Source organism: Dreissena polymorpha, chromosome 11 (genome assembly GCF_020536995.1).
Source record: "Dreissena polymorpha isolate Duluth1 chromosome 11, UMN_Dpol_1.0, whole genome shotgun sequence".
NCBI lineage: Eukaryota > Metazoa > Mollusca > Bivalvia > Myida > Dreissenidae > Dreissena > Dreissena polymorpha.
The window spans coordinates 50,829,433-50,849,722 of NC_068365.1; the positions used below are offsets into that span (position 1 = coordinate 50,829,433).

At 34.2% G+C, this 20,290-nt stretch overlaps 1 protein-coding gene and 1 long non-coding RNA gene across 2 annotated transcripts; both read left to right on the top strand.

The window, feature by feature from the left end:
- Positions 1-3,468: 3,468 nt before the first annotated feature.
- LOC127850091 (rab-like protein 2A) lies at positions 3,469-19,002 on the top strand. The gene is made up of 8 exons (XM_052382866.1): positions 3,469-3,640; positions 4,286-4,315; positions 4,980-5,059; positions 5,689-5,768; positions 6,329-6,440; positions 7,449-7,546; positions 9,013-9,096; positions 13,298-19,002. Exons 1-8 carry the CDS (start codon positions 3,540-3,542, stop codon positions 13,403-13,405), a joined length of 693 nt encoding a protein of 230 aa, XP_052238826.1. The 5' UTR covers positions 3,469-3,539; the 3' UTR covers positions 13,406-19,002.
- On the top strand, positions 9,395-10,594 carry LOC127850096 (uncharacterized). The gene is made up of 2 exons (XR_008035054.1): positions 9,395-10,234; positions 10,478-10,594. It is a non-coding gene; the product is annotated as an uncharacterized LOC127850096 (long non-coding RNA).
- Positions 19,003-20,290: the final 1,288 nt, after the last annotated feature.

A 20,290-nucleotide genomic window follows, 5' to 3' on the forward strand; every position in this document is an offset into this window, starting at 1 on the left:
GCAAATAGGCAGGCTATAAAGTTGAATTTTATGTCAGGGACATATTTACTACAAACCACCCGTTCCAGATTCAATGGCAGCAAAGTCAGAAATATTTGTCAAGTATGCTGTAAAGCACCAGAGACTCTCACCCACATGGCTCTAGAGTGCCCCGGTCTCACTTCGATCCGTGACCCTATCCTGACTGTTATCCAAAAGGAAATTGATCAGGTATCCCCACATTTCTGGGAAACGTCCCCGGCCGAAAAAAAGTAAGTGTTCTTATTGACTGTAAATTCCTTAACAATAAAAGTAAACTGTCTAAAGCTGAGTGGTTGAGGTTAGGGCGTATAGATTTTCAATGTCGAAGACTTTGGTTTTCTCTACATAACGAACGCTACAATTTTTTCGAAATAAACAACCCGGTCTCGAAAAGAGCTGCATCCGCGCGTGCTAAGATTACGATATGTTTGAGAAAGCTAGTGAACAGTGATAACAGTGATAGTGCTGGGACAACTACTCAAAACGACGTGTGTAGCACGGTTAGCCCACAAGGGCTGTCAAGACGAGGAACATAGAACATAGAACATAGCATACACTTCGATAAAGTCTGAGGAATAAAATAATGCAAAAAATGTCACAATTTATGTATATTCGTTTAAAAGCAGATTTTAAAATACTAATATTAACTTGAATAGGATTATAAACTACATAATTTACACGCAAAGGATCCGATTGATTCTTTAGTTAGGTGAGAGTAGATAAATGCTCTAAATTGTCTGAACACTTTATGCGTCTAGTTCAATATATTTGCATTTTGATTGTATAAAATTGTCAGTGGAATGAACTAAAAACTGTGTTTTTCCATGTGTTTCATTCAGATTTTGCGTGGTTTCATTTATGTGTATGCATAAGTTGTTTGCTAAAATAAACTATTATCAAGTTGTTGTAGTGTAATGAATATTGTGCCCTCTGTTTTCGATCCAAATACCTGTTCTTAAATATACAAATATAATAAAATCTCCCGAGCTCCATTGTGGCCATGTTATTCAATAGACGTAAAATAATTTTGAACCTCGTCGGAACCCAAATGTCCTTAGCAAGTGTCATTATTGGGCTCCATAAGTCTTCTAGAATGGTAACAAAGTCTCACTTAAACAATTTAATAAAATCCGCCACGTTCATTTTCGGACAAGTTTTTCAACGGACCAAAACCATTTTCGAACTGACCAGAGGTATTCGAGGAAGTTTCATAATGCTAAGGCAAACAATTTTACTTTCGAAGTGTTCACAAATCATTTAAGTCGACCTAGTAAACTTGTTTTCGACTTCGCGAGAACCAAACTCAAACTAGAACGAGTTTTCATTAAGAAAAGTGCTCTGGCTGTTTCCTGAAGATTGCTAAATTAATGTGGCCTCACAGAGCGTTAAAAAGGTTATTTTGATGCCCACAAAGCACGACGCAAGGCGGACGACGGACAAAGGACGTGCTTGTGAGCTTAAAAATGAAGGCTAAACTATTGGCATTCATGTCTTACCTTGAACTTGAACGGACATGACCGAATCATTTTATCTGCGCATCGCCTCAATGATCTTAAGATTGTAACCACTTGACAAACACAAAATTAACATCGATTTTGAGTTGGCAAAACTGACTCATGCTTTCCGCCCATCGATTAAAGGGTCTTAACACTTTAGCCAAGTGTCATGATAATCAATCATTGGTGACATAAAAATGCAATGCACAATTTAAAAGAAGGCATCCCAAGAGCAAAATTTCCCGCCGAGATTCTATTGACCTTAAAGGGGCCTTTTCACAGATTTTGGCATTTTTTAACTTATTCATTATATGCTTTATATTGATAAATGTAAACATTGGATCGTAAAAGCTCCAGTAAAAAATCAAGAATAAAATTAAAAAAAGGAAAATAACATTGCCCGGAGCAGGTTTCGAACCAGTGACCCCTGGAGTCCTGCCAGAGTCCTGAAGTAAAAACGCTTTAGCCTACTGAGCTATTCCGCCGAGTACACAGACTTGACGTGTTTTATACCTTATATAAGCAATCTTCGTAGTTTCACAAAATTTAACGACAAAAACAGAACTCTCCAAATTATTCAATCGTTTCGCGTTGCAACGCTTTATAATTTTTAGGTTTTAAAATCGTCAAAAGATGCATATAATGGCTATATTAGACCATGGTAAATGTTCAGTATTACTGTTTCCTCACAAATATCATAACTAAAACGAAAATGTGCGAATCTGAAACAACTTTTTTCAATTTTGTCAATTTACCAAAGCGTGAAAAGATCCCTTTAAAGTGGTGATTTTGAATTTAGCCAGCGTGATTGCCTCGTGACTACCGGATATGTTCTGAATGACATTAACTTTTGATGAAAATCATTCAATGAGAGTAGGAGATATGAATTAGATACGAAAACAATGAAAAGTAAATTATTGCCTTTCAAGTATGACCTTGGCATTGAGCAAGAGTGATTGACTTATGCCTTATGCACATAAAAACCATGACATAAACACTGTAGCATAGTTTTATGAAAACCCAACTATGGGTATAATATTTATCGAGAAGACACAAAACTGAAAGCACAATGTTTTAACTTTAACCATAATCTTGACTTTACATGACTCTCATGATTGACCCATTCCGCACATTGTGTTAAGGACTTCGTCAAGTTTCATGAAAATCGTTCAAATGGAATAAGAGATGTGGATATTGATATTGACCGAAAATGGAGGGTCAACCATTTGACCTTGAACTTTAAGTAGTACATATTCATTGAGCTAGTATGATGGACTCTTGCTGTCTTAACAAAGTATCTGTGTCCTTAATATTTTTACACTATGTAATGGGAAATCCTTCAAAGTTTACACGAGATATGAAGCGAACACGAAAATAGAGTCTTATACTTTTGACCTCGAAGTGCGATCTTGACCATGCGACGGCATGACTAGCTTATGCCTTGTGCATATTGTCTCAAGTGTAGCCAAGTTCAATGGGAACGGACACGAAAGTACAGGCCCAATCTTTAGACATTTGAGTAACAAATTTACCGTAAGAAAAAATGACTGACACTTGCGCATCGTTTCAATAGTATTTATATTTTAGCCAAGTGTCATGACAGTCTTTCAAAGTTTATACTAAATATTTAACGATTTTGGAAGCGGATTCTCAAACCTTTCACATTGAGCAATCATAACGCAATCATGCCTTCTGCACTTCGTCTTTAACATTTTAGACACGATTTGTGAAAGATCCTTCAAATGGTTTCGAGGTTAAGAAGCGGACACAAATGTGTTAAAAACAGACGTACGGACGGATGGACGGACGAATGACATTCTTCTTATCCTAAAGCCGTTTTATCTTGTAGATAAATAATTAACATTTTTTATTTTTAGGGAATTTGGAAGGTACATTTGAATGGTGTGATGTAATATGTGTAGAAAATAATTACAACGAAAAACTATTTTAACACCGACGGAAACTAAGGAAGCTTTTCCGCCAGTGCATTCCATTCGTAGTTTGCAATATTAGATTTTTAAAATGGCTAAAAATGGCGAACCTGACTATGATCAACTCGGCGATGAGGGTGAATGCAAAGTCAAAATTATCTGCTTAGGGGATAGTGCGGTTGGCAAGTCAAAGTATGTGAAATATTGTTAAGATACACGAAATAATCATGCTTATCTATTCGTTCCCACAATTTTTCGAACCATTATTTATACGTGTGTTTTGTTGTACACTTTCTCAGAATGTTTTGTTTGTTGTTTTGTGTAAAATGACATAAATATGAATGTCAACAAATAACATAGTCCTAATTTTTTCCTATTTAGAGTATCCTCATGTCTGTTAACGATTGTTTACATATTTGTTTAAACATAAATGTTACACTTAACATGGCTTGCATCTTTTACTGATTGTAAATTTTGTGATTATTTAGCAGTTGAAAGAACAAATTCAATAAATAATGAATAATTGTGGGAACAAAATGTTTTTCTTGTAAATTCCACATTTTATTTATTTATATCATCACATATCCTACCGTAACCCAAATTCTACTACACCTAAATTGGACGATGTTCTATTTGTATTGATTAAATGGATGATTATTGTCTTGGAATCATTTCAAAGTAATCCAGCCGAGTTTAAAATTATTATTTTGTGCCATTAAACATTTCATTATTTCTTTTGTTATTTGCTAAATATTGCTTCATGTAACTGTTACATCGTCAAATTTGGGTCACACTGGGATACTCTTGTCATCCTTCAATTCTTGTTTTCTTTTTCAGATTGGTTGAACGGTTCCTTATGGATGGATAGTATCTTTTGGAAAAGAAAAGAAATCAAATTAAAGTAATGGGAGAAACTCCTGTGATTTATTGGAGTTATATTTATTACTACATTGGATGTCTTTGTAACATCACATGTTGTTGCTGTTTGGAAAATTAACAAAAATACAAAACTTTTAAATTGTAAATGTAGTTTATATCATAATAGAACAGTTGTACCGAACACTCACATTTAAACATCAATATTTTGAGGATTTGAAAAAATGACCATAAGATGCACATGTTTTGTAGCAATATGTTAAGATATCAATGGGTCCCATGTATTTAAAGTCAAATTTTATTTTGATCACAGCAAACTGTGTTATGGATAAAATTAGCTTGGACAAATTTAAAGATACCATTCTACTATTTCTTTGAAAACTACTGCATATATCTTCATTAAAAAAAAAAAAAAGAAAGTTTTCGGTGATTTAAAATTCACCCAAACAAATTCTCTTAATTCAAAGGGTTAACCTCAATCATAGTGCACAATCATTATGTGTAAGTTTCTGGAATTTAAATGGTGATGTGTTAAGTACAAGACAATCATGGATAATAAATGATGATTATATTAATTTTTTTATTATATAATGAAAATCCTATGTATTACAATTTTTATTAAGCATGGCCTAGTTTTCTTTCACCCAGTATGTAGTAAACCTCAGCAGCTGTCTACATACGCATTAACACTGTTCAACTACAAAACAGAAGTTAATGGTACCAAAGTCTTAGTAGGTAAGTAACGTTACATTTAAGTTGTTGGAATTTAAATGTGATGTGTCATTCAACAATTTGTATTGCATGCTGTGTCTTAACTTCTATTTAGTATCCCAGTCTATTGTAATAAGATAAGGATGTGTTGGTATGTGAATACAGTGATAGGGTATTTTAGGGCCAGTTTAATTACACCAGTGAAAGATAAAAGGTAAAATAATAAAAAGTCATATGAAGAATGTGAGTAATGCTGGGATGCAAGGGCACAAAATTGCAGATATTTAGCAACTAATATGATTGTTAATAATAATGGGATATTTATTGATGACTTTTAAGAGGTTTAAAGAAATAGACTTTACAACTACAAGGAAATGATAGGAATTCATTGTTTGAAATAAAATAAAAATGTGTGGAACAAAAATTCATTAGACATTCAAAAGGATTTATTTCAAACTTACGTATTTAAGCTTTATTGCAATCATCAAACACCCAAATGTTATTGCAACACTAAAGACCATTTTTGTGTAAAACCAGTACTTGTTGTGTTTTGAGAGAATATTGCACTGCGCCCTTGGGTAATGTGTGATGAATGCTTAGCATTTTAACAAATCATGAAATAAAAATGAATAATGTTAGTTTTCTTCTTGCAGATTTCTGGGATACGGCTGGTCAAGAGCGGTTCAACAACATGCACCCCTCGTATTATCATCAAGCTCATGCATGTATACTGGTATGTATGTTTATCTAGATATGATCACAATAAATAGGGCCTTGGGTCTGTGCTTTTTTATGATTTAAATAAATAACATGACAAGATGTAAAGCAGTTTCCTTCTAATTTGAAGTACACAATTTATGGTTATCTCCAGCTATGGTTATTTTGATGGTTTTCCTATCTAAACTAGTATTTGCACGCTTCGTGTATTTGTTTTTTGTAATATGATGAATGCTGAAGATAGTTATATTGTATGATAATGTAGAGTCACAAGGCAAGTGCGCCTTAATATTTTGACATGTGAAAACATTATCTTTGGTAAACTTTTAGTGAACATTTAGATAAACGACCACTTATTTAAATGCATTATTTACCAGTATTTGAAATTAAGACTCATTGATTTAACCTTCAAAGTACACATATTCTAAACAAGCTTTGTGATTTATATCAATAAGTTATGCTTCATTTAGAGGTTATAAACAAGTAAAGTATGTGTTATCAGTTATGTGACTAATGTTTGTTGTTGTTGTCCCATCTTCAGTAGCATTTATAGACTCATAATGCTTATTATTCCAGGTATTTGATACAACGAGAAAAGTCACATACAAGAACATGCCTCAGTGGCTGAAAGAGTTGCGGGAATACAGGCCAGAGATACCGTGTTTATGTTGTGCTAATAAAATAGATGGTAAGTTATAATACAGGCCAGAGATACCGTGCTTATGTTGTGCTAATAAAATAGATGGTAAGTTATAATATAGGCCAGAGATACCGTGTTTATGTTGTGCTAATAAAATAGATGGTAAGTTATAATACAGGCCAGAGATACCGTGTTTATGTTGTGCTAATAAAATAGATGGTAAGTTATTTCATGTAATTATCCGTTCACCACTTAGATACATATTTTGACACTTTTGTAGTCCCTTAGAAAGTTCAATTAGATTAAAGACCTTTCTTAGTATATTTAACTTTTAAAGGCTTCATTTCCATCCCTTAGTTACTGATGGGCAACAAACAGCATAAAAACTGAACAGACTGCAAGTTGCTGGCAGGCTGTTCAGGTTTTTTGCTGTTTGCACATAGCCATTTTCGCTTTTGCCTCTGAGTGGGAAAGAGTTATACCCCTTAGCATCTAGATCATTGAGGCATGGAGTGATTTGCCTGTATGTCCCAAAGTCTGGTCGTGATCATGTATACTTTCTGATTTTAAGTGTTTCTTTTACCACCAACACCAGTTATTAATACAACATACATTAAGATGGGCAGTAATTCTTGTTATATAAGTTTTCAAGTCAAAAGATATCATCCTACCTTGTTTTAAACAAAATTTTTAATGATTCCAATGGGCTGTTAACTTGTTAAGCTCCAACTGGGGGCTCGTGTGTTGTTTGCCTCGATGTTGGTATTTATTGTATTAATGGTGTACAATTTTCAGTGATATGATACTGGTAGGCTTTAAAATTGGTAAATTTATCGATAAATAGTTGTATTTTTTTATTGACAACTTTGATGTTGTTCATGATAGTTAAGATGGTTATTAATCAAATTATGTTGATTATGATTATGGTGGTTTTGGTTTTACTAATTGGTGTAAATATTACTCCAGAATCATACACTTCCAAACTACATTATGTTGAGAACCAATGTGTGTTTTAGACAATATGTATTCATATACATGTATGTTTGTTTGTTTCAGTTGATTATAATGTTACAAAGAAGAGTTTTGGTTTTGCCAAGAAACATCGAATGCCATTTTACTTCGTATCAGCATCTGATGGTACAAATGTTGTAAAGGTACTGCACAATTCACGATAGATTAGCCCATGTCCTTTTTTCCTTCCGTCTGTCCCTTTTTTGTATGACATTAAAGTCAAAAAGTATTGGTGCTAGAGGGGTGAAACATTGCCAACATGTGATCTTATGAGCCTTCATATTTTGGTTTGGATATTGTTTGCCTTACCGGAGTTATGGCCCCATTTTTAGCAATAAATTACATTTTCAATTTAATAAAGGTGAGCTATTGTGATCACTTTATATGGGCGTCTGCTGTTGTTTAGTTTTCCTCGTCAACTTTAAACTTGTTTCCACTCAAATTGCCACATTTTGGACTATATCTAAGCAGAGTTTGAATGTGACTCATGTGCATCTAAAAACTAGGTCAACTTGTCAAATTTTAGTAGAAAACCTTGTTATGACTTAATGGGTCACATTTTTTACTAAATCTTAATTAAACTAGGTCAGAATGTTTATCTTGACATTAGTGAGGTGGAATTTGGTTGATGTGTGTCCTTAACGAGGTTACCGGAAAAAGCTAGTTACCAATCTTGAGGCCACATTTATGACTAAATCTTGATGAAACTATGTCAGAAGGTTTATCTTGGAATTTTCTAGGTGAAATTTTAATCTGGGTCCCAAAACTAGGTCACCAAGAAAAAGCTTTAAAAAGACACTCAAGAGGCCACATTTATGACTCAATCTTGATGTAACTAAGTCAGAATGTTTATCTGGACAATATCAAAGCCAAGTTCCAATGTTGGTCATGTGCATAAAAAATATAAGTTCACCAGGTCAAATATTAAAAACCAAATTCTTACCATTCGAGGGGCAACATTTATGACTCAATATTGATGAAATTTTGTCAAAATGTTTATCTTGACAGGATCTAGGCCAAGTTAAACTTTGGGTCAGGTGCATTCTAAAGCTAGGTTACCTGGTCAAATCTGTAAAAAAAATATATAAATAAGTCCTGATAAAACTTGGTCAGAATATTAATCTTGACAATATTGAGGCCATGTGAAAATCTGGCAAGGGGGGATAAAAGATCACCAAGTCAAGTCTTCAATAATTGGTGTCCGTGAACTCCAGTGAGTGCTTAAGTGTCCATTATGTTACTTTGATACGATGTTTTTTTTAGGGGGGTGGGGGGCGGATACACTTTTTGCTGTAGGGCTAAAGTCTGAGCCCTGAAAATTGAAAAAAATGTGCTGATCCACTCAAAATGATACAACTTTGTGGAGCAAATTACTTACACATTTCTCAAGCCATTATTTTGAAAAGTAAAATCACAAAATCATGAGCCCTTGAACAAAACTAACACAAGTTGCTTTAATAGTCAAATCTGTAACAAACTCGCATTGATATTGAAGTTAAATCAACATTTCATGCCCTTTAATATAAATGAGCCTTGCTCTGTGAAAATGGGGTTTAATGGATGTGCGTAGAGTGTCATCCCAGATAAGCAAATCTACCATCTTTTCCAGATGTTCACGGATGCCATACGAGCTGCAGTCGCATACAAGAACGACAGCACGGACTTCATGGATGAGATCATGAGAGAACTGGAGGTAACCAGGGCTTTTAGTTAATCTGAATGCATGGTTCATTTGTTCAGAACATGGGAAATTGACTTTCTATATCCTTGCAGAAAGGAGTCACTCTGTTGCTTGTTCTATCAGTTTGTTGGTTGTTTTGTCCTAATGAAATGTTCATATGTCTTCACTATTTAGTGCAGATGTAAAAACAAAAAATAAATCCTCAGCAATCCACATTTCCAATTTACCTTAGTTATTTGCCCTTGGACCATTTTGTCAAAGGGTGTACGGAAGAAACCCCCTCCGGAAGAAACCCCCTTCGCTAAAAACGGCAGGGCGGAAGAAACCCCCTTTCATAGTTTGCATACGCGGAAGAAACCCCCTCGCTAGTTTTGCATAGGCGGAACAAACCCCCTTCGAGTTTTCAGACAGGCGGAATAAACCCCCTTCCATAGCGGAACAAACCCCCTTCCAGACGATTTAGTTACATTTAAACGCACGGTAATTGTTTACAGAAATTCACTTTCATTTTCAGAAAGTTCTCGGTAAGCACGTTTTTTTGCATGATTCAATTTTTTTTAAAGACGAATGCTTCGGTTATTATAGGAAAATATGTACGAAATATCTTCGTCACTATCGGCTCTGGGCGCTAATTTTGTGTGTTTGTTATTTTTGTCAATCAAGTACAAGTTAACGCATATAAAATTATATAATCTCACTGAAACGCGTGCAAGACAAATACACACGAGCATCTCATCATTAACAACTTGTGAACAAACGGCCGGTACACCTCTTTACTCAGCACATAACAGTTTGGAAATAGATATTCGCACCTGCATTTAATTATATAAAAGGTCCTTTAATGTACCGGCTATTGTAGATAATGATGAGAAGTTGTGTCATGATCGGCGCCTTTGCGGCTCGTGTGAAGTTATGTACAGTTTTTTTTTAATTTAATTTGCTCGATTAATTGGTATGTATATATATACACATCGTTGGTATTTCGAATATATCAATAATGGAGATCATCAAGAACAACAAGGGTGGGCAGAAGTTGTGTTACTAGGGGTACTGCTACACGAAGAAAGCAAAGTCAGCGGTTAGCCAGCGTTGGGAGTGTGACCAACGGGGTTCACAGAAATGCCGTGCTATTGCTACCACTGATCTAGAGGTAAGTAATATTATACCATGTACTTATACTAAAAAATAAATGAGTCTTTTTCTACAAAACCCATGTATTGCGATTATTTTTATATAATATTAATTTTGCATAAAATTCCAATTCGTCACATCTGAGTATCGCTATATTAGTCATATTAACATTTTTAAAAAGGCTCGGACAAATGAATAAGTACTTGATATTATAAGTAAAACGATTGACCTGTTTCATCGATATGTATGCTTTATGTTTCAGCTCACCGTAGTGAAGTCAGTGACAGAGCACACCCATGCCGCCGACATGTTCAAGGGAAAGACTTAACACTTAGGAAGGGGGTTTATTCCGCCTGTCTGAAAACACGAAGGGGGTTTATTCCGCCTGTCTGAAAACTCGAAAGGGGTTTGTTCCGCGTATGCAAAACTAGCGAGGGGGTTTCTTCCGCGTATGCAAACTATGAAAGGGGGTTTCTTCCGCCCTGCCGTTTTTAGCGAAGGGGGTTTCTTCCGAAGGGGGTTTATTCCGGTAATCTGTCAAAGTGGTTTTAAATCATGTTTGTGATTTAGCTGCTATTGAGCTTTTGTTCACAGTTAATTTATAATGCAATTAGCCATTCAGATTTGGCCAGCAATTGTTATTAGGTTCTTTGTTTTATTCTGACATACTCAATAGGTTCTCAATAAGCCTGACGCTTTCAATGCAACCAGGCTTAAATAAGTAGGTATTAACTAATTTGATTGCTTGACCGTGTAGTTACAGTGTTGTCCCATAGCATATACCCATAAATGCCAGAACTGTTCAGGTCCAAATCGGGACATTCCATTACAAATGTCAAGACATTTGACCAAAAAGCAGGACACTTAAAACGATCAATCATGAAACCTTTACTGTAGTCAGTAATCAGTAATATTATTACTTACAAAAACTCATATTTTCTGGCAAATATTGACGATTTATGTGTTTTAGAATTTCATGAACACAGACGTTCACCATTTTCCGGAAGTAAACATTTTTACATGTGTACTCATTCTATACAGTAAGAACGGTGTGTACACAATGCATGTGTACTATACGGATGAATCCATAACTTAAATGTAGGGCATGCCTCTATTTGACTTCAATTTGGGACAGAGGCATGCAAAATCGTTCAACGCGATGTGAGCGCATCGAGCACTGTTTTTATTCAACCAACCATCAATTAACTCTAAATTTCGACTGATGCAATAGGTACTAATTATTTTCTGAAAATCAGTCAAAATCGAAAGTAAATTTATATGAAAGATCAATGTGTATCAATTTGTTTGATATACAAAACTGGTGCTTTGACAGGTTTTTTAGCCTCAGGTGGTATAATACACAGAATACCGCATAATAGAATCTTTGGAGTTGATTTGGGCCATGAAATACTAAAGCAGTCTGCGTTTAATTCACTATGATGCATCTATCGCCAGCAATTATCGACCCCTAACATACAAACACCATGGTGTGAATGCCCAATAAAATCAATAAATTGGTGATAGAGCACTGATTAGGTGTCAGAAACAACACTGAATCACTTGAATAGTAGATATGGTTTGTTAGTTAGGGGGCAATAAAGGGATTAGCGATGGTAATTTAAGCCAGAGGGAGCTTGAATATGACCTTATAGAACATATGTTGTTTTGTACGAATGTCGGGACAAATTGTGTCACATTGGGACACCGGGACAAACACCCCAAAAGCAGGACTGTCCCGCCAAGATCGGGCGTCTGGCATGTATGCATATACAACACTTTGGCTAGTGTACTGTATAATTACCTTGCAGACAATTTGCAAAAAAAAACATTTTTTCCAAAACAGACAAAATGACAATATCAAATTTTGCCAGCATTTTTCAACTGCAATAGTGTGCATTTCCAAATTCTTTCAAAAGAAAGGCTAAGATATTTTAATTTTGAGCATAATTTTAAAATTCTCTGTATTCAGTGAAGTGAATAATGACCATACAATATGTGAGATTATCTAATTTGTGTGACCCTAATCTTATTTAAATTTATTAAGTCCTCTTGTGTATTTTTTTTTTAATATAAGTATTTGATGATAGAACAATGAACAGCTGATGCATGTATGTTACCTCATGTTTTGTTGTTTTTCTAATCAGATGTTTTAAGATTTGGTAAGTTGAAATGCACAGTGTTTATTGCACACCATGCAAAATAATTTGTGAAAGATTTATTTTGTTTTATTTAAGATGAGACATATTCCTTTATCCCAGAATTTTCACTTTTAATGTGGGTACTTGTTATAATCTTCAGGCCTGCTGTTTATAATTTTGAATAAACTATTTTACACTTCATAACAGGTTATTAATTATGGTTTCCATTGACTTAATTCTAAACTTCTTCATGGTTATCTAAAAAATTTGTGTTTAAAAAGAACACTGAACAACAAACTTTTATATTCCATTTCCCAAAGCCTGTTTTCAGAGTAGAATAATTTTGGTTATAGTTTAGATTTTAACTTTAATTTATATTTAGTGTCTTGTTATGACCATGTTTAAATTGTGTAATTGTTTTGAAGAAATGTGTTGGTTGCTGGTAGATATATGAAGCACTGATTTAATATCTTTGAAATATGATCATTAGCATAATGTAAACACATTAAGGTTATACATGTATAATTTGTATATATTGACATTTAATGTCTTAGTATATTCTTTAATTCATACACTGAATATTATGATAACGAGTAAATTAACATCCATTTCTCATAAAGCAAATCTATAAGCTCACTTCCGCTTGCTTCACAGAAATCTTATTCTTTTTATGTATTCCATGGTGTTAATCCAGAAAATTGTTTTCATCTGTAACATTTTACCAATAATTACAAGTAATATAAATGCTCGATGTTGTACATTGAGGCCAAGTTTGAAATGTGAAAAGTTTGAAGCATCAAGCACTGCATAAATTTCTTTTTTCTACTCATCGAAAGATTATCAGTGGCAGGTAGTTGCAATTTTACAACTTTCCTTGACCTCAAAGCAAGTAATGAATATGGACCTCAGACTCATTCTATGTATATGATGCTTGTGTATTTCAGCATTTTGAGTTGGAGACGAATTCAAAACGATCCAACGGCAAGGCTGACAGTAGCTCCAGTTCACCTCGGGACGATAAAAACGACACTAAATCTTCGAATGACAGCTGAGAATTATCACCCTTAGATAAACTTGATATTTTTATTTGTGAATATATTTATTGACGTTTTGTTTTGGCAATTGTTACAGCCATTGCAATTGTTTTGTCTGCGAATAGTTTAAGATGGGGAAAAAGTTGAAGTGATTATTAATATTATTAGATAGAACATGTTAGTTAAATCATATGCGGCTCTGTTGCAAAAATGGTTGGAACTTTCTAGGCAATACATAGCTGGTACTTTCATTCCTCAACAACTCTTACATAAATTGAAGCTGGAAGTAGTGTAGTAGAGATATAATGAATCATGGTTTGAGGATGATTTAACTCAAACTTTTTACAGCAAACTCAATCGATTTCATTGCTTGAGAAATGTGGCAGTACTTCCAAACCAACACTCCTACAGAGTGACTCCTATAGATCCAAATTACAAACTTCTTTGTCGGGGATACAGCAAACCACTACAATCACGAACTGTGTACACGTATGAGCCTTGTATAGGGAAAGCTTTACTTAATGTATATGTGTAAACCCTTTGCATGCTGGGATATTTGTCGTCTGCTAAAATGTCATCTGCTGAATTTCTTAAATTAGCATTGTCTTCGATTTTTTTCAAAGAATACTATCAGAATAGCAAACAGTTTGGATCCTGATGAGAGGCCACGTCCTGTGGGGTCTCATCTGGATCCAAACTGTTTGCAAAGGCCTTCAAAATTCGGTTCCAGCACTGAAAGGGTTAAGTGTCATCCCAGATCAGGGACCACACTTTCTGATTTGATGGTATTTTTTGTTTAAAGAAAGCATCTTCTTAGCTTAACTCTTTCAGTGCGGGAACCGAATTTTTATGGCCTTTGCAAACAGTTTTGGTCCAGATGAGACGCCACAGAACGTGGCGTCTCATCTGGATCCAAACTGTTTGCTATTCGGATGGTATTCTTTGAAAAAAATTGAAGAAAATGCTATTTTAGAAATTGAGCAGATGACATTTTAGCAGATGACAAATTTCCCAGCATGCAAAGGAATAAATCAATATAAGGAGGATAGTGTTGTTCCAAATTAATTTTGGATGACACTACGCTCATGCACTTATAAGCCCAGATTTCTCATTACAAGGATCATGTAATATTGCTGTTGCATCAGTGTGGAAGCCTGTATTCAAAAAGCTTTTGATAGATAACCTTAGTAGGAGCTAAGTAAACGTTTGTAAATGTTGTCTCATCTTGTTATGTTTGTTATGTAATACTAATTCATGTGTTTGTAATTAATTAAATATTGGAGACACTGTCTTTACTAGAATTAAAAAAATACAGCACATATTAGAAGTTAAGCAATATGTTGAGATACTTTTTTTAACATGTGTTGACATCTTTATTTTTTACGACTATGGACCTTGAAGTTTCTGCAAAGACATTAACTGAGTCAAATATATTATAGAAGACAAATGTTCTTAGAGCACCATCTATTTTTAAGCGTTCTGCTTTTGTATTTGGCTAATTGCACTTCATTAGAGTATTTTGATATTATATATTGTTTATCAGTAGATTTTGCACAAGTCTTGCTACTGGGAGGAATATGTTGGGTTCATATATATTGTTATTTATTTAATTATACTGACAATTATTTGCTATATTTGAGACACATTAATTTCATGTATCGTTGAGATTTACAAGAAGTCTTTAATTTAAAAACTTATCTTATAGTATAACATAAAGTTGAAACTTCCATATTCATAATAGAATTATTAACATTCTTATAGTGGTTCTGCATAGAATGACATCATATTTTTCTTAACATATGTGGTGTAATGTACTTATACTTGGTCAGGAAATTACAGAAAAAAATTCTCAGGGGTGTATGATTGAATTGTCTTGTATGCAAATTACTTGCCTCAATAGTTCTTATGTGTCACCTAAAAAGGCTTTTGAACATTTAATAGTATGATTTCTTCTTTGTTTGTTGAATTGAAAAAGATTAAACGGATGCTGATTATCAAATTATGGTTTCAAGAATAGGCCAGTGTGTTGTTACTCAATCATATAAGTAAATGACCATTCAATTTCTCTATAAAGCAGTGATTCAATAAACCACATATTTACTGGCTTGTTGAAAAACAAAATGAGTAGCAATCTGGGAAAATGGGGCTTAATGCATGGGGCTAAAGTGTTGTCCAAATTTAGCCAGTGTAGTCCGCACATGCTTATCAGAGTTGACACTTTCCGCTTTTTTGTTATTATCTGTTTAAAGGAACTCTCTTCTAGGTGAAAATTCAGTAATTGCAGAAAGTGCTGTCCCTTATTTAGCTGTGCCTTATGCACAGGCTAATCTGGGACTACACTTTGTGCACATGCATTAAGCCCTGTTTTCCCAGTGTGTGGCTCATTATGCCGCTCATGTGTTTAGAAGGTAGCCCAGATTCCTACCTTAAAGGGTTAAAATTATATGCAGTACTTGCTTGTTTACATCTTGTTTTGATCTGTGCTCTACTGGTGTTATTTGAGTCATGTTCTGGGTCAGCTGGGATTAATGCATGTGTGTAAAGTGTCGTCCCATATTAGTCTGTGTGTAATGCACTGCAGGGAAAACACTTTTTGTCTTGCTGGAGTTTTGTTTAGAAGATACCTCCTATCAAAGAAACATAAAATAAGAATTATATGAAAGTGGAAAGTGTTTTCCCAGATTCACCTGTATGTTATGCACATGAATAATTCAAGCCCAATGTTCACTGAACAAGGCTCATTTAATCTAATGCCATGAGAAGTTGTAATGATCATGATGGTACTTTAAAGCACTTGCATGGAGTGTAATTTCTCCAAGTCCTTGTGTGTTGAAATGGTGGATATTTGTTCAAAATATGTTATATCATTCATTCAAAATATAAGTTATATCATCAAAATGTGGACACAAATCTGACATCTTAATCTGTAATAATATTGTTAACAATATTAGCATGACTAAGTGCTTTAATTATTTACCTATTTGTGTGCTTTATTAATTTTAAAATGATTCCATAACTGTATTTTGAATGCTTTATTTTCCATAGATTCCATATTAGTGTGTGCGACATATGACTATTTCTCACCGTCATATTATAGTGCCAATATATAGAAGTTTTTTATGTGTTTATTTTTCTGGTCTTGATGTTACACTTGTCTAATTTGTGTTGCCAAAGTTTAAATCTTCCTTCAGTATGTAATTGATAGTTACTGTAGATATTCTGTGTATGCATAACGTTAAGCCTCGACTTCTATGTTTTGTATTATTAAGGACTTACATACCAAGCTTCAGTACCACATGTACAACAAGGACTTACATACCAAGCTGCAGTACCACATGTACAACAAGGACTTACATACCAAGCTGCAGTACCACATGTACAACATCTCAAATATGTTTCAATTTGTTCATGAGGTTCTTTTACTTTATTGTAAAAAATAAACACAACTAACCTGATTTTCATCTTTGTTAAAATGATGGCTGTCTTTTACAGTTGCCTAAAAGTAAGCCTTTAAAATAAAGCATTTTAAAGAGCTGTTTCCATTTATGTAAACATTGGTTTATTAAGTTATAAAAATGTTAATGAGTATGGTATGCACACATTTGCTTTGTTGTTTGTTACTTGTAAATATTGCTTCGTTTTTGTTGTATCCACATTGTATATAATAATACATAAATATATTGATAATATATCTTTATATTTCTAACTGTTATATATTAACAGTGCTATTCAATTCTGGAGGAAATGTATGTTGTGTATTTTTGACAGCTACTGTTTGGTATTGACCTAAAAAAAAGTTCACCTTACAAAATATATTTTTAGAAAGAACATAATAAAATTGATATAATTATGTATCATGCATTGCTATTTAAAATATTTTTTACTGTACAATTATGTGTATTAAAAGATTAAGTTAAATATTCGTGATAATGAAATAGAGTCAAATGTGTTTGTATAGTGATGCACCAGGCATTAATAAAAACAAGAATCAAAATTGGTTATTAAAATCATTATTTAAAATGCTTTTTTCTTCAAATACTTGTAGATTTACATATAGGATTTAATATTGACATATGTTGTTAAGATTTTGGCAGTTTAGGATAGTTGTTTTTGAACCAAAGATAATTTTGATTATCCAGTTATTTACACCGGTGAGGGGAATTTTAGTTTAACAGTATGAACTAGTCATTCTTATATAAAAGCTGACTGGTTTAGAGGTACACTAGATGTAGGTTTTTAAGTTAAAGATATGGTTGAACATATATTAACCGAAACATGGTGAAGAATTCGAATTTGTTATGTTTTTATACATTAAACATGCATTCTTTTTTTCTGTCGATATTGTTGATAAATCCGTCTTCAAAGTAACACACTGATGTGCATACACTGGGCTGTAACCATTTTAATTTTAAAGCCAATTTGAGATAACCATAAAATTATTGTAAAAATAATGTATTGACCTGGAAACAACCATGCTTTAAATGACTAATTTAGATACCGGTAACGGTCTTTACAATCTTTGTTTTCCACTTAAACAGAATGTTGACCATCATTTGAAATCGGCTTTAACACATCTAAAATATAAATTTTAAACATATTAAATACATGTATTGTTAACTGCAAGGTAGTTTTAAGAGTAATGAAGTATCTCTAAGAAATGATTGATGTTTAGCCAAGAAATAGTCTTGTCTTGATGTAGCCTTTGTAAGGAGAAACATGGACTTTATAACCAAGTTATGAATAATGTATGCCACATGACTAGTGAACCCCTCATAGCCCCTTTGTGGGGTTTTTCTCTTCAATGTTGTTATCATAATGCTTGAATCTGTAAATTATATAATTTATTACTAATAGTGAAGGTTCATTTACTAAAATGTATATACACCCCCTCCTAAACTGAAGATGTGGCAGCTATATACTGGATTCCACAGGGACATCTGTCTGTTAGTCCGTCTATGAGTCTGTAGACACTTTAACTCTTTAACACTTTCATAAATATTTTGACGCATTTGTAGTCCCTTAGAAAGTTAAATTTAATTGAAGGCCTTTCTTACTAGATTCAAATGATGAAAGCTGCATTTCCAACCCTTAAAAACCGATGAGCAGCAAACAGCATAAAACCTGAATAGACTGCGAGTTTGCACATAGCCATATTCACTTTGCTTCTGAGTGGGAAAGGGTTAACTTTACCAACAAAGTACTCTTAGGCCTTTCAACACACTACCTTCAAACTTGCATAGATTGTTCCCTATGTCATGATTCGTACATGATATTGTTAATATCTTTCATGAAAAGCTGTTATGCGCCTTTAATTAAGACATTTTTTATGTGATTATTACAACTTGTCACATCAAGACATGTAAAGACATATGGTGTTGGGGGTATTTATTACTACCGTACCAAGCTCTAGTTTTATTAATGAATATTCTTCCTTTATAGCCATATGGTAAAGTTGTTTTAATGTGACACATTTTAGCAAAGCTGGCTTGTGTAGTTTGCATCATTCACTGTGGGACATAGTCAGTTGTAGAGCATCCATATGAGTCAAGGTTTTTAATTTAGAGACTTTTGTTTGATTCTTCAATGCAATGCTATGAAAATAAATTTAAAATCCCTTTTATGTTTGTTTTTCATTAAACAAATCAAGGCTTTGACAGGATTGCAAGTAATGCATGAATCTCCTACCGGCAAACAGCCTTACCACAAGGTGCATCTTCATGTGTAATATTTATTAATAAAATCAAAAGTCCAGTCGTCAAAGCAGTATTTAAGCTTGTTATCCCCCGCTATAGGCGGAGGGGTATTGTTTTGGCGTTGTCTGTCCGTCCGTCCGTCCGGAGCCATATCTTGGAAGTGCTTTGGCAGTTTCATTGAAACTTGGTATGAGTATATATATGGATAAGAGGATGATGCACGCCAAATGGCATTGTACACCATCTGTTAATAATTGAGTTATGGCCCTTTGTATCTTGAAAAAAAATGCTTTTTTGAGTGTCAAATATAAAACTTGTTGTGTCCAAAAGCATATTGGGGGGGGGGGGGGGGAGGGGGGATATCAATTCAAGTAATTTGCTTGTTTTGTTTCATTTACAGGACATTTGACCAAATGTAAAACATATGCCTAACAAAGCTATTTACTTGTTTTTGAGAATATATTTGGGCCGTGCTCTGTGAAAAAAGGGTTTAAATCATGTGGGTAGTGTTTCCCAGATTAGCCTGTGCAGACAGGGACAACATATTTTTTGTTTCTCTTCTCTTCTTAGCAATAATCAAGTTTAGGTGCACAGTGTTGTCCCTGATTAGCCTGCGCGGACTGCAGGGATGACACTTTCCTTTTATGTTGTTTTTGTTCAACCCTTTCGTGCTCAGAAGCACAATGGCTATGTGCAAACAGCATAAAACCAGAACAGCATGCCGGAGACTGTGCAGGTTTCATGCTGTTTGCAACGCATCGGTATCTAAAGGTTGGAAATGAAGCCTTTAAAATTTGAATCTAGTAAGAAAGGTCTTTCATTAAATTTTTATTTCTGAGGGACTACAAATGCGTCAAAATATGTATCTAAGTGGTAAAGGATTGAGGGGAGTAAAGAGAATTTTCAGTTTATGCGGAAAGTGTCGTACCTGATAAGCATCCAGAGCAGTGTACTTTTCAGTTATAGCTGTCAACTGACATTTGACCTTGTTGATTAGAATGAATAACACCAGTGCAGACATTACCATAAACATCAATAAGCTTTAAGTACTTGGGAGCAACTCATTCCAAGGATATAACCAATACTGATGCGGTCTGAATAAGAATTGCTATGGCGACTGCAGTGATAACCAGACTGGGCAGGTTGTGGACAGGCACTACCACTTCCCCACCCAGTACCTGGTAAGTATTTAGTTGTGGAAGGGGGCAAA

Excerpts from the sequence above, each read along its gene's own strand:
- LOC127850091 (XM_052382866.1), top strand. The coding sequence starts at position 3,540 with ATGGCTAAAAATGGCGAACCTGACTATGATCAACTCGGCGATGAGGGT. Across the intron at positions 5,060-5,688 it reads TGGTACCAAAGTCTTAGTAG|ATTTCTGGGATACGGCTGGT; the intron begins GTAAGTAACGTT and ends TTCTTCTTGCAG. Across the intron at positions 5,769-6,328 it reads AAGCTCATGCATGTATACTG|GTATTTGATACAACGAGAAA; the intron begins GTATGTATGTTT and ends TTATTATTCCAG.